Here is a 15,308-nt window from a genome sequence, read left to right as displayed (position 1 = left end):
ATAAGCCCTGTGAAAGGACTTTCACTTGTGCAATGGGGCTTCCCCCTGCACCCCCCAAATTGGCTTGGGAGTTAGGAAACCCCAGAACAGCATGCAGGGGGAGGAAAGGTGGGGTTCTTCCTTCTGGCAAGCGGAAATGCTTTTCCAGATGGAAGAATTGTGACATTGAATTACACCCTTTGAATGAGGAGGAGGAGGAGTAGTTTGGATTTGATATCCCGCTTTATCACTACCTGAAGGAGTCTCAAAGCAGCTCACAATCTCCTTTCCCTTCCTCCCCCACAACAAACACTCTGTGAGGTGAGTGGGGCTGAGAGACTTCACAGAAGTGTGACTGGCCCAAGGTCACCCAGCAGCTGCATGTGGAGGAGCGGAGACGCGAACCCGGTTCACCAGATTACGAGTCCACCACTCTTAACCACTACACCACACTGGCTGAGTTAAGAGAGATTCTGACATAGCCAAACTAATTTGTAAGTTATGAAAAGAGATATCTGTACTGAGAAAATAGTTGGATTTTTTTTAATCATTTACAGCTATCATTACCAGATTAATAGAATAAGGGGAACTGTCAACATAATTGTTCACTGAATTCCCCAAAACTAGATGATCTCACTTCTTGCTGCCATGTAGAGCAAATAGTACATGTTGGCATCAGAGATGTTTGTATTGTGGTCCAAATGGCCACTTTATTTATATCTTGGGTTATGAAAGTGGGGTGAGGGAGGTACTTAGGAAACCTTAGTAAGCAGCTCTCACCTGGCATTGATGAGGTACTGAGCAAGGCTGATGTTAGCTGGGGTTCCTGTGATGGTAATTTGGCGTTCTGATGAACCTTCTGTGGCATTGGCGATTTTGATCTGTGCTCCAGACATCTGTCTAATTTCATTGATTTTGGTCCCTTGGCGTCCGATTATGCAGCCTATTAGCTAGAAAAAAAGGCACAGGGGCATTTCTTAATTTGGTCCACTGGTGTTAAAGATTGTGAGTAGTATCGTAGGGCTTGTGAGATATGTCAGGGCACATGTTTCTGTTTTGAATACTCTGGAAATGTAATAGTCAAAAGAGCTCTGCTATATCACTCTCCTGCCGAACTGTGCTTGTGTCTTGGCAATCTCTTTCAAACTATTCAGGTTATAAACAGTCACCACCAGGCCTGTCTATGACCTGCATGGCACTTTGTCTTGCCACAAATCATGGCTAACGAAATGGCTGAGGAGACTTTAGAGGCCTGCATCCTCGCCCCAGTCCCAACCCCTCCAGCTCCCTGCATGTTGTGGTGGCAGATGGCGTGAAAAGAGAGATGTGGTGGACCCAGTCAGCTCCATGTCTCCTTCTCCCTATACTATAAGATGGTGTTGGTGGCAGGGCCTTGATCAAGGACCAAAAGGGCTCTCTGTCCCCTCACCTTTCTCTGCAAGAGGGCTGTGAGCTGCAGGTGTGGTGTTCTTCCTCAGCCTCAGCCCTTCTGCCTTTTCTCTCCTCCCAGGTGTGCTCAGAATGGAGCAAGGACTTGTGCTCTGAGATGAGCACCAGGGGAAAGGGAGGGGCACAGAAAGCTCTGTGATTGGCCAGGTCAACACACGCCCTGGTGCCCCACTTCCATAGTGGCAAAGCTGGACAGGGGGTAGGGGTGGCATAAGCAGGGATGAGAAAGTAACTGATTTTTCGTGCCCACTCACTCATTAGCTCCTCCAATCAAAGCCACTAACAAGAATGAATCTTCAGTAATACCAGTAGCTGTCAGTTAACTAAAGTGAGCATGCAAACCTTCTAAGCACAGCCATGACTTAAACATTTCAAGTGTGAAAAAGAGAAGCAGAGAAGAGGCAGCTGGAAACCAAAACACCAAGGCAAAATCTTAAGAATGGTCAAACAAGCTCAAGCAAAAGATGCTTCTGAGCGAAAAGAACCATCATCAAAATAAAAGTAGTCTTCAAACACATGAGTGTTAATTGAAATGTTATTTCAGCTATAAACTCAGGAATTTTAGCCACCAGGTGTTAAGAAAGATTCACTACAGCTGTGTCCACAATGTGGCACTGAGCTACACCTGGGTTGCTGTTTCTGTGAGCACCTTTGTCACTTTCAATGTTAGGCCTTCAAAATCTATCTCGATGTTTCCTGTCCACAGTATTTTTGAATTTAAAGGTAAAGGAACCCCTGACCATTAGGTCCAGTCGTGACCGACTCTGGGGTTGCGGCGCTCATCTCGCTTTATTGGCCAAGGGAGCCGGCATACAGCTTCCGGGTCATGTGGCCAGCATGACTAAGCCGCTTCTGGCGAACCAGAGCAGCGCACGGAAACGCCGTTTACCTTCCCGCTGGAGCAGTACCTATTTATCTACTTGCACTTTGACGTGCTTTCGAACTGCTAGGTTGGCAGGAGCAGGGACCGAGCAACGGGAGCTCGCCCTATTGCGGGGATTCGAACCGCTGACCTTCTGACCGGCAAGTCCTAGGCTCTGTGGTTTAACCCACAGCACCACCCGAGTTCCATTTTTTTTTTAACTTACTGCTAAATTTACACCTAAGTAGGTATGCTAAATGCTGCTGCTGCTCATTTTTGGCTGTTCTTTGGGAAACCCGTGAGGAAAATTCCTTGGACGGACCACCCCTCCGGTAAAAACAGACAATTTTTGCATTGCTGTGACCGTGGTGAAGGAGCAGGTAAGAAATCATCCCAGCAAACAAAAACGAACAATATATGATAAAGTAAATCTAATTAAGTAGCTGCCTTGAACGTCCATGGAACTGAAATTGTCATACAGAGCTAGGGATTGAGGAAATACTCAATCTTGCTCATGTTCTAGTTAGATCATTTTAGTTTAGTTATTTTGCACTTTCTGGAACAATATGTGAACCAAAACACAGCTTTCCTTTGGAGCTTGTCCTTCTCTGAATTTTGCGTTTCCATCCTCCACCTAAGCAATATATACAAAATGAATATTTTAAGGGAAAATGTGCACAAAAATGCATTTATTAGGGGAAACTGCTTGAAAAATGTGTTTGTTACTGAAAACCTACATACAAGCAGGAGAAGTTTGCACACAAAAAGGCTGATGAATTTTCATGAGAATTTTTTTTATATAAAATTGCAAATTGTTGTAGAAATGTGAAGAACTGAATTTAAGACTGGAAACATGAGAAACGTAGACAACTCAACATGACAGCTTTGCTTATCCCTATACACAGTGCAATACACCACATTCCACATGATTCAAGCAGTTGAATGTTTTGAAGCTGAATCTCTTTCATCTCTCACCCTCTGCCATCGAATGCTGTGGAGCTGGAGGGTCCACATTTTCAGTTGCATTGAGACATAAAGGTCTGCTGGACTCCAAGATACACCCTGTTTCTGGAGTAATGAAGCAGCTGTCTATATCATGACAACTTGCAGTGTCGCTTCTATGTGTGCAAAGTGTTGTCTGCAAGAGCCTGTTAGTGCTTTCCCCAGTAGTACCAGATTTTGATTTTCTTCTATTACAAGTGCAATGTAATTTTAAAAAAAGCTTTTTGTAGTGATCTAGCTCAAAGGCAGGACCAACTATCTATCAGACTCATCACAGAGCATCCTAAGAAACTGGAGCCAGAGAGTAAGAATTTAACCAAACCTGGCAATGTCTCTGAAGGGTGGGACATAAATCTAAATAATATACAAATAAATCCAACAATGTTTTTAAAAACAGTAACTGAATATGGGTGTAAAAAAAGCTGATGCAAGTTTAGGCTGCATTATGAAAAATAACATAGCTGTCAACTTTTCCCTTTTTTGAAGGGAAATTCCCTTATTCCAAATAGGATTCCTCGCAGGAAAAGTGAAAAGTTGACAGCTATAAAATAATGGTTCCACTTAGTTCTGCACTTGTCAGACACCATCAGAACTGCAGAGCATGACAACAAGGATGTAGAAAAATTGGTTCCAAAGATGGCAATGAAGATGCAGGGATATGGACAGCAAAGGTGGAAGGAACTGAGAAGGGACATGAAAGCACACTTCAAATACCCAAAGGGGCTGTCACACAGAGGAGGGCGCTGACTTGGTTTCTTCTGCCTCGGAGGGAAAAGCTAGATCTCATGGGCTTCTATCACAGAAGATTAGGCTTCTGTGCAACCTTAGGAGTAACGTCTTATTGGTAAGGACCACTTGACACCAACTGGAACCAATTGCTGGCATGTGTATGTGTGTGTGCTAGAGGTCTTCATACAGAGGTTTGACAGTCATCTGCTGGGAATACACCACATCTGGATTTTCTGATTCAAGTGGAAGCTTGGTCCACGGGCCCCTCTCCAACGCTACTATTCTATGGTTCTATGAACCATGTAAGAATATAGAAAGATGTGCAAGCTGGTGCCCTATAGACCAGAAAGCAACATGGTATTGGGGAGAAATCTAACAGAATCCACAATGATAGGACCTCAGAAGCAAATGGCGAAGAGAACATTGTCCCTTTCATACTCCAAAAATGAATTGCTTCCATAACTCTATGGATGCATTTCTATGGAATCTTATTGAGGAACAGGTTACAGTGAACATGGCTTGCATACTGAAAATAATGCATATTCATGCCCATATCTGTCCAGAACATGAAGTCACAGTATACTCAATGTGCGAATGGGGTAACACTCATAAGCACTTCATCTGTGAAGTGTTGGAGAATATATTATAATAGGAGCTGTAATCAAAATAAATAACACAAGCCATTCTGGAAATGGCTCACATTATACTGCTGTCTATATAATTTAAGTTAGTAGAAAGAAAAATAGGTCTTTTAAATGGGAGATTTCCTGAAGAATTGTTCTGTAGGATCAGAGGCAGATCATTTATAATGGGCCAGGGAGCCAGACTGGATTACAGATTCAGAAGAAGCTCTTAGTCCTAGAGAGAACATTCAATTCCTTGCTGTTGAGGATAACACCACTTTAAGACACCAGAATTAATAATGATTTGCTGTTCAAAAAGCCAAAAGTCTTTGTCTCATTCAAATATACTATGGCGGCCTCTAAATTTCAGGTTGCATGCCAAGCTCAAAAATCAATGGCATAAACCAAACCAAACTAAACTGAAACACTCAAGTCAGAATTCCTCCATCACCTTTTCCTCCTCAGCCACATTATTTGTTCACCTTCAGATGCAGGTATGCATTTTTAGAAACCTGCTTAAATGTTTTTGTTAAGGTTTTATTGAATGTGGAACAGAAGAGTGTTGATGTAATTGTGATAGACAGTGTCCCTGTGCACATACATTAACTGAAACCAGAGCTCAGTTTGCTTTCATTTGCATAATGGATAAACAGTGCAAACCATCTATACATGAGGCTTTAATGGTGGATTTTAGGTTGGCATGATGTGGCAAAGTCATGCTGTCTCTGTAGGGGAGGACTGACATGGCTTGCCCTGGGGAATGAATGAACAAACCTGGGAAAGAGTTTTGGTTGCTCATATTCATGGAAGATGAATTCAAACAAATTAAATATAACTGAGATTAATTAAGAGTATGTTCATGCCAAAATTTGCATGCTCAATGGGGGAGAATTACTGTTTGTTGCTAAGCAAATTGCCCCCACAAATTAAAAGCATACCAGAAACAATTATGTCTTTCAATTCAACCAACACTAACAGTACATTTTGGCTCTAGAAATTTCATAAGAAAAGTACAGAGAAGGGGAGACTCTGAAGGACCTATGTCCATTTAAAATAGGAACTTTTAAATCTTTGCAGGGTCCACTAATGAGCCAGGATAAATGGACAGGAAGCTCACAATTGCAAATAAGATAGAGCTACATTCTACGTTGTTTATTATAACATTTATATTGTACCTTTTCTCCAAGCCAATAGATACAAAACCACAATTTCATGGAGCTGGAAACGCATGTTCAGAAACTTCAGTCAGACCCTTTTCACTGTCTTTTTCTAAAACACACTCCACCATGGTTTTTGTCTTGCTTAGCTCTCAACTGTTTCCAGATCTGGGGTCTCCAACGTGGTGCATATGGCAGGAGCACTGTACCCCTAGAAACCACCCTTGGTGTCCACCAAGGCCCTTAGTCCCCCCAGACAGAGAGATAGCTTGTTATGGGGAATGTACTTCCCTCCTCTGTGTTTTATTTGATTTTTTTAAAGGTGGAGGTATTTTGTCTGCTTGGGACAGGGGGCTATTATAACTCTTTTTTCTTCTGTGAAATTAGTGTTTTGTGGTGCTCACGGCAGTTTTTTAGATTTTCAAATGTGCTGCTGTCCTGGGTCCAAAACATTTGGGAACTCCTGTTCTAAACCATACTCATAATGTGTGAAATGAGCACAGCTGGAGTGGACTGGAAGAGAGGTCAATTTACATTTCTGTGCTCTGAAATAAGTCACAATAAATAAATAGCTAGCATGAAAACCTTTCTAAACGACATCAAATGTGGAATTTCTGCAGGGGCTATTTGAAAAGGAGTACTATATGTGTTCTGTTCTGTTTCTCATAAACTGTCAAACTGGTTTTTAAAAATAGGGGAGGAATTACTTGCTTTTTATCTAGAAACAAATGGGATATTTGCATGAACAAGTAGTCAATGAAGCACAACCTTTCCTGTTAGAATACAGTACCAGGGGGAGGGGCCAAGATGGCGATGGCTTAGCAAGCAGGCTTCGGAGCTCCGCTGATAGCAGGTCTGTAATTAGCATTGACTGCCACCCAGGGAAGTAATTTTTCCTTTTTTACTTCTCTATTTTTTAACTTACGGAGAGTCTATGCTATGAGAAACATCCTGGGCAAGTTCTGTGAAGCATCCTGGGCAGGCCGCCAGCTGCTAGCTATTAACCGCCAACTCTCTTCTATACTTTGTCCCTGAAACCCCTGGCAGTCTCCACACAGAGAACAAACGGAGCACTTTCTATTCTTTTCTCTCTTTTTTGGTTGGGGAAACCTCTCCTTGTTTACTCCCTGCGGTGAAGCTATGCCTGCTAGTAAACGCCACAGGGACCCAGAGGATGTAGCTCTCTCACCGGTTTCCAAACAATCTAAAATAGAGGACTTTTTTAACAAATCTGCTTTTACAGTTCCAACAAAAAACCGGTTTTCTCCTCTTGAAGATGATTGTGAGTGTGGGGAGAGTATTCAAGGTGAGAGCGTGGAACTGGATCCAGCAATGGGGCAAGCTGATCCTGTGCTCCTCAGAGAGGAAGAAATAACAAGGAGGGAGAGCTCCCAATTAACTCTAATTGCAAGAACGGTTGAGCATATCTTCCAGCAAATTAGAGGTCTTGCCTCTCAAATAACCCAGTTATCCAAAGAGGTCCACAGTTTATCAGTTAATAACAAGCAGGCATCAACAGAACACCATAGTACCAAAGGAAATTGGCGACAACAAGAGCAGACCCCTAAGCTCAACATAGAATGTGCAGAGGCTCTTAAAACAGTACCAGATAATAAGAAACGAAGCCACGACCCCTCCCACTTCCCACTTCTCTCCCACCACAAAGTCATAGCTGTCAACGTTTTCCCCTTTTTAAGGGAAATTCCCTTATTCCGAATAGGATTACTCGCAAGAAAAGGGAAAAGTTGACAGCTATGCACAAAGTAAGTCCCACCATTTTCCAGCTCAGCTCCAATTGCACTGCTTTGATTACCACTCGGCACAGAGGTCAGGATCAGAATGGCCAAGGAAAACAACTCCCTTTTCATCCCACAAGGCAACTTGTGAAATTACTGAGGCAGCACCTGCCTGCAGCTGGCAAACCTCTAATGCTGTAGGACTAGAAAGGGTCAGAAAATGGTGTCGTTCTCCAGAGATGTCAGGTCCATTTCCTAAGGACTAGACTACTGAAGAAAGTTTGCCAAGGCAATCCCCCTCCCCAATTCTTTATCCCACCCCTTTCAGTTTAGTAACTGTACTTTGTTAAAAGACTTTGAAATGATACGCCTGGAATTAATGCCTGGGCTTTGCTAAATGTCCTAGTTGTCATTTGTAGAGAACCATGTTTTAAAAATGGTACGGAGAGCATTGAGATGCGATACTCACATCATTGGGAATGGTGAGTTCATGAGTACTGGCCGGGGGACTGGCATCCAAACCTGGGCATATGCAAGGGAAAATGGTTATAGCTTGAAGACATAGCACTGCACAGTGTCTGGTATTCCACCAAAATAGCAGACCTTGTGAATTTCTCAGACTGCACCAGGGCCAGAGGGTAAGGAAGGAACATGTTTTGGCAAAGTAACAAGGAAAGCACTAATACTACTAACCTAGAGCTCCTAGAATCAATTCTCTCTTAACCTGCCCATTTGGTTCTAATACAAACCATTACAAACTCCATAGGTACCGTATCCTCACCTCACCTTGCTTCCGTTTCGGGATCAAAGATAAAACAGTTGGCTCAAAAAGTTGCTGTTAATCAACAGAGCAAAAACACAGCCAGGACCTTGTGGTACCTTGGGGTTAGTGTTGGGGAGAACATGTCCAGGCCACGATGCAATGTCTGCCACAGAAGTCCATTTTGTGAAGCGCATTGTATTCTGTCTCTCCAGCCAGACTGTTTTGGTTGCCAAACATAAACAAATTGGTTCCCACATTGCGACTCACTTTGCATTATGCTGATGCCCCTGACAAGTATGGAACATATCTTGACACCAAACCCAATATAAGGATAGAGTTCTACTGCAAATGTACTCCAGAGGTAAGTGGTGTGAAGGTCAAAGGTATAAACTGGGGAGGGGGGAAGCAAACTTTCCTGTCATATTGACCGCTACGAGCAAGTAAGAATGTAAGAAGAGCCTGCTGGATCAGGCCAATGACCCATCTAGTCCAGCATCCTGTTCTCACAGTGGCCAACCAGATGTCCATTATGGAGAACCAGGAAGCAGGGTTCCAGAACAAGAGTCCTCTCCCCTCCTGTGGTTTCCAGCAAATGGTATTCAGAAGGTCCATCATGATCAATTCCATGGTAGATGAACTCTTTAGCCTGATGATGGCATTAATCAGGTTTAAGCAGTACAAACAGGAAATAATTTTTGAGCTGACAACATGACCGCTCACTGAATCTGGGAGTGTTCATTAATTGGCGCAGTTCAGGCAACACAGTCAGTGAAATTCTGGCTTACCCAGACTGTGCAAATGTGTTGACTGTCCAGCTTTGCTCCCCACCCCGGTCCAAAGCTAAAGTTTGTCGTAGCTTATCATCAGACCCTGAGATTGTGGTCAAGCTCTTTCCCACTGTAGCTACTGTATTTTGCCATATCTATTAGTCTTTATTATTGCATTTATTTCTTGTAAGAATAGGTCACAAAACAAGAGATTTCTGCTTTGAAATCAATGACTAAAATATATATTGATCTGCTCCTTTAATTTATACGCTGTCATCTCAAAAAACAGTCTACTTACCCTTATATGTAATGCTATATATCTTGAATAGGTTGTGCCCAATTTGAAACCACAGTATTCTTTTTTAGAAAAGTCAAATAACTGTGAAAACTTTCACAAAGTAACTTGCTCCATCTCAAATTGCCCCATATGCAAAACTGCCTCTCACTCACAGAACAGCTTAAAATAATTCCTTCCAGTAGCACCTTAGAGACCAACTAAGTTTGTTTTTGGTATGAGCTTTCATGTGCATGCACACTTCTTCAGATACATGAAAGCTCATACCAATAACAAACTTAGTTGGTTTCTAAGGTGCTATGGAAGGAATTTTTGTATTTTGCTTCGACTATGGCAGACCAACACGGCTACCTACCTGTCACAGAGCAGCTGTTTTCCACCTCACACTACAGCAAGAAAAGTGAAACTAAATCCAGACGTGTTGTTCCCCTTGCACGATCTGTAGCACAAGTGAATGTGTGAGAAGCGCTATAAAGCCTGTTGTGAATTCTCGGTCTTTTGAGCAAGTATTTGCAGAACAATGCTAGCCAATGTTTTCCTTTCACTCCAAGTTCTTAGTATCCAACTCAATGACTTGAAGAATGAAAACATGTTCCTGACCACCTCAGTCATAATGATTCACTCTTTATACAGCACATTTCCAGTGCCAAATTTACTTTATGCAATTTCAACACCATGTTGAAAAAGCAAGGAATGTATAATTCATTTCTCCCAAAAGAAGGTGGATATTTGCCTGCAAAAAATATGATTTTCCTTGGAACTTAACAGTTCTCACATAATTATTCTGAACCTGTAGTCGGCCCACCAGATGTTGCCAGACTCCAACTCCCATTGGCCACAGGGCCACATTGGTCCACAGGGACAATGGTCAGAGATGAGGGAGTTTCACAACATCTGGAAGGCCAGATATCCCATTCTTGCTCCAGATACTCATTTGAAAGAATAAGTGTAAATTTAGAGACCCACCCACTGACAGGGAAGCTTTCCTTGTTTCTTTTGGAGCTGGTTGCAAAGGTAAGAAGAGGCAGTAAGAAGAGGTCTGTATCTGTATACACGCTCTGTGTGATTTATAAAATGTTGCAGCAAAAGAGGCTGCCTGGAGGTTTTCATCCAATTTATTTCAGCCTAAGTTTTGAATTAGTTGATGTCCTGTCCACAATGGCCTCAGATATGTGGCTGGGGAAACCCAGCTAGATGGGTGGGGTATAAATACTAAATAATGAATTATTATTATTATTATTATTATTATTATTATTATTATTATTATTATTATTATTTTGAAAGGAAAGATTCCCTGGACTGCACAAAGGTTCAAGGCTGCACGCTCAACTACAACTTTCCTTTTAGGCTGCTCCCTTTGACTGTGCCTGGAAGCAGATCTGCTGCAAATTGCAAGCAATATAATGCGAAATAAAAGCAAGACTTATAATTTCAACATTTAAAGAAAATGAAGTTAGCGTGCTTATTCTCTAGTTCATCACTCACTTCTGTGATCCCTTAGGCCAGTGTTTTTCAATCACTGTTCCGCGGCACACTAGTGTGCCGCGAGATGTTGCCTGGTGTGCCGTGGGGAAAATTGAAAAATTCGAAAGATTTAAAAATAAAGTATTTTATAATTTTTCATATTTCTGTTTACTTACTATTTCATAATAAAGTAATTATAAAATACTTTCTTTGTGTTTATTTGATTCCTATTCAAGAGAATTACTTTATATATAGTCAATATAGGCACAGAGTTAAATTTTTTAACATTTTCTAATGGTGGTGTGCCTCGTGATTTTTTTCATGAAACAAGTGTGCCTTTGCCCAAAAAAGGTTGAAAAACACTGCCTTAGGCTTCCAGTTCTAATATGGCAATTTGCCTCTCCATGATCTTGTAATGAAACAGCTTCTTATTTGCCCATTTGCTAACACCCAACAAGCAATCTGGTGGAGAACTGAACTCAGACTCCTCCCTCCCTCCCACCAGAGCTGATCAGCAGAAGTCCAGCTTCCTTGAAACAGCTATCTATGCCTTCCCAGCACTGAAGCCTGTGTTCATGCAGTGTTAGATCAGGGGCAAATCTTAGATCTGGTCTATGTAATGCTCACAGATAATTACGCAATTCTTAAATTTTAGTTTGCTGTTTTTGAAAATAAGCAAGGAAAATTACATGTGAATATTTGCCATTGTTAATTTAACCAGATGTGACATTTATTGCCTGAATGCAATTAGCACCTACATTTTAAATAAGTGAACAGCAGACAAGGGGAAACCTGAAGAGGCATAGGACTGAGAGGAAGGAGGAACCTCTGTCCCTGACAGGCCCACTCCCCACCTCTGAAGCTGCTCTCTGCCTTTCAAGGGAAGCTTCTGATAGCACCAATGAGAGCTCCCCTTGAAATGCAAGAAACAACTTTGGAGAGGTGCTTTTTCTTGGGATCATGGTAGGGGAAGAAAGTCAAACTCTTCCTCAAAAGCCCCATGGTCCCAAGGCTTCTTATTTCCTCATGTCTACATCTCACAGAACAACATCCCGGCACACTCCCCGTGACTGGCTTATAGCACAGATTGTTCACCAATAGTCCCAAAACTAGATTCAGGACCCAGATGAAAAAGCCACAGGTAAGCAGCAGCATTTGGCTACCTCTGGAGCTGAGGCACCATTTTAAAAAGTAAACTAAATCCCAATTCATATTGGAAACCTGGTGCTCAGGAGGGGGCTTTAACCATATTCTCCTGTAATGCTATTCTTTATCAGAATCCCTCTCCAACACAAGTTGTGATGCAAAACGTGAAAGTATTCATATGGCTCTTGTGACTTTTCACAACAAATAGATGCTTGGTGGGGGGATTTTAAGCTACCCAGGTCATATGGTGGTGGTGGTGGGGTTGCAGTGATTTTTAGGAAGTCATTAGTTTACACCAGGTGTCCTATTGGGAAGACCCAGTTTTCTGAGTGCATGTTCTGGAAGTTGGGCAATACGGCAGTACAGGATTCCTTTTGGTGTACTGACCTCCCTGCTGCACCAAGGATTCCCTGCCTGAGCTGCTTCAGGTCGTGGCAGATGTTCTCCTGGAGACCTCCTAGTTTGGTTGTCCTAGGGGATTTTAACATCTATGTTGACACAACCTTACAAGGGCCGCTCAGGACTTCGTGGAAAGCATCGCTTCCATGGGGCTGTCCCTGAATAAGTTTGGCACAACTCATAGTCACGGGCATGCCTTAGACCTGGTGTTCACCTCTATGGATGTGGGTGATCTGACACTAAGTAAAAGCAAAACAAAAGAAGTGCCATGGTCAGATCACTTCCTGGTGCAACTGGACTTCTCCGCGACCCTTCCCCTCTGCAGGGAGGTGGGACCAATTCGGATGGTCCGTCCCCGCCACTTAATGGATCCAAATGGTTTCCAGAGAGTGGTAGGGGATGTTTTATCTCATGTTGATGGCCTTTCAGCTGATTCCCTGGTGTCCCTGGTGGAGCTAACCAGGGGTATTGACTGTCTGGCTCTGAAGCTCCCTCTCTGATTGCATGGAGCCCGGACAGCCTCGTGGTTTTCCTCGGAGCTGATGGTGATGAAACAATCACTGAGATGGCTAGAGTGCCAGTGGCGGAAAACTCATTCTGAATCTGACCGGACACAGGTTAGAGCTCAACGTCGAGCCTACCAAGTGGCAACAGCGACGACAAAGAAGACCTTCTTCACCGCCTCTATTGCATCTGCAGAAAACAGCAGCAGGAGACCGGTAAAGGCCCCAAGATCTGCTGCAATGATTTTGCAAAGTTTTTTTTTGCAGATATAGTCGCTCAGATTCAGAAGGAGGTAGATGCCACCATGGGAGCAGGGCTGGGGCGGGACAGTGCTAGAGTCCTGTCTAGTCAATTCCAATCTGTTACCTCCGAGGATGTGGACAGACTGCTTGGACGAGTGAAACCAACCACCTGTCTCCTTGATCCTTGCCCATCCTGGCTCATAAAAGCAAGCTGGGAAGGGCTGGGCGATGAGCTCCGCAGGGTGGTGAATGCTTCTCTCTGTGAGGGAGTCTTCCCAGACCCACTGAAAGAGGCAGTAATTAAACCGCTTCTTAAAAAAAAAAACTTTAGACCCGGCCAATATGGCCAACTATCGCCCAGCCTCAAATCTTCCATTCTTGGGCAAGGTGATTGAGTGGGTGTTGCTGAACAACTCCAGGCACGCCTGCAGGATGCAGACCATTTGAATCCCTTCCAGTCAGGATTCAGCCATGGGACTGAAACTGCCTTGGTCGCACTGTTCGATGATCTCCGGCGGGCTAGGGACAAAGGTGAGAGCTGTTTCCTAGTTCTGCTGGATCTCTCAGCCGCCTTTGACACCATCAACCACAACATCCTTCTGGACCATCTAGAGGGGCTAGGAGCCGGGGCACTGTCATACAGTGGTTCCACTCCTTTCTCCTAGGCCGTGTCCAGAAAGTGGTGTTGGAGGATGAGTGTTCAGACCCCTGGGCTCTCACTAGTGGGGTGCCTCAGGGTTCCATCCTCTCCCCCATGCTTTTTAACATCTACATGAAGCCGCTAGGAGAGATCATCAGGGAGTTTTGGCTGGGTGTTCATCAATGTGCAGATGATACCAAGCTCTACCTCTCTTTCAAATCAGATCCAGTGAAGGTGGTGAAGGTCCTGTGTGAGTGTCTGGAGGCGGTTGAAGAATGGATGGTGGCAAACAGATTGAGGTTGAATCCTGACAAGACAGAAGTACTGTTTTGGGGGGACAGGTGGCAGGCAGGTGTGGAGGACTCCCTGGTCCTGAATGGGGTAACTGTGCCTCTGAAGGACCAGGTGCACAGCCTGAGAGGCATTTTGGACTCACAGCTGTCCATGGAGGAGCAGGTCAATTCTGTGTCCAGGGCAGCTGTCTACCAGCTCCATTCTCGTACGCAGACTGAGACCCTACCTGCCTGCAGACTGTCTTGCCAGAGGGCGCATGCTCTGATTATCTACCGCTTGGACTACTACAATGCACTCTATGTGGGGCTACCTTTGAAGGTGACCCAAAACCTACAACTAATCCAGAATGCGGCAGCTAGACTGGCGTCTCGGAGTGGCTGCCAAGACCACATAACACCAGTCCTGAAAGACCTACATTGGCTCCCAGTACGTTTCCGAGCACAATTCAAAGTGTTGATGCTAACCTTTAAAGCCCTAAATGGCCTCGGCCTAGTATACCTGAAAGAGTGTCTCCACTCCCATTGTTCTGCCAGGACACTGAGGTCCAGCGCCGAGGGCCTTCTGGCAGTTCCCTCATTGTAAGAAGCGAAGTTACAGGGAACCAGGCAGAGGGCCTTCTCGGTAGTGGCGCCCGCCTTGTGGAACACCCTCCCATCAGATGTCAAAGAAATAAACAACTATCGGACTTTTAGAAGACATCTGAAGACAGCCCTCTTTAGGGAAGCTTTTAACATTTGATTAATTATTGTATTTTAATATTTTGTTGGAAGCCGCCCAAAGCGGCTGGGGAAACCCAGCCAGATGGGCGAGGTATAAATAATAAATTCTTTTTCTTATTATTATTATATCAGGTTTGAAAGCAGTGTGTCAAGTGGAGGGTTGCTGTTCAATGTACAAAACCCCAAAGCTCACTAAGGTGCACAGAACTAGTTGCATCAGTTTTGGATCCTGACCAGTGCTTATAAAAACCCACTGATAGGACGTTGGAGAGGCTTAGAGGAGAGTAGTTTCACAGGTTGACTGAAAACAAAAAGCAGGAGGAGCCAAAATCCTGTTCTTATACAGAGCAATTATTCTGTAAAAGAGGAGACATTTCACTTCTGCAATTTCATTTTATCCCAGTGTTTTTCTAAAAAAATTATATAGGATTCACTGTATACCATTATAGCTTAAGCAGTTCATATTGTGTTATACTAACATATTAATGCCCACTGAGAGTCAAACTATCTCATCAGCATAACTTGAGCAGTCAGTTTG

The 15,308-nt window shown here is 43.6% G+C and overlaps 1 protein-coding gene across 9 annotated transcripts in view; it reads right to left on the bottom strand.

The window, feature by feature from the left end:
* The window catches only part of PCBP3 (poly(rC) binding protein 3), a 71,806-nt gene that overhangs the window by 3,597 nt on the left and 52,901 nt on the right, over positions 1-15,308 (bottom strand). For all 9 annotated transcript variants that reach the window (XM_028703375.2, XM_028703383.2, XM_028703343.2 and 6 more), the window contains 2 exons: positions 8,007-8,059; positions 760-929 (listed from right to left, as the gene is read on the bottom strand). In XM_028703375.2, coding sequence (XP_028559208.1) covers positions 760-929; positions 8,007-8,059 — 223 coding nt within the window. The remainder of the gene's footprint in view (positions 1-759; positions 930-8,006; positions 8,060-15,308) is intronic.

The sequence above is a fragment of the Podarcis muralis genome, chromosome 1, assembly GCF_964188315.1.
Source record: "Podarcis muralis chromosome 1, rPodMur119.hap1.1, whole genome shotgun sequence".
Lineage (NCBI taxonomy): Eukaryota > Metazoa > Chordata > Lepidosauria > Squamata > Lacertidae > Podarcis > Podarcis muralis.
Note: the sequence above shows the minus strand (reverse complement) of the source record. Positions and strands in the feature narration are given on the sequence as shown.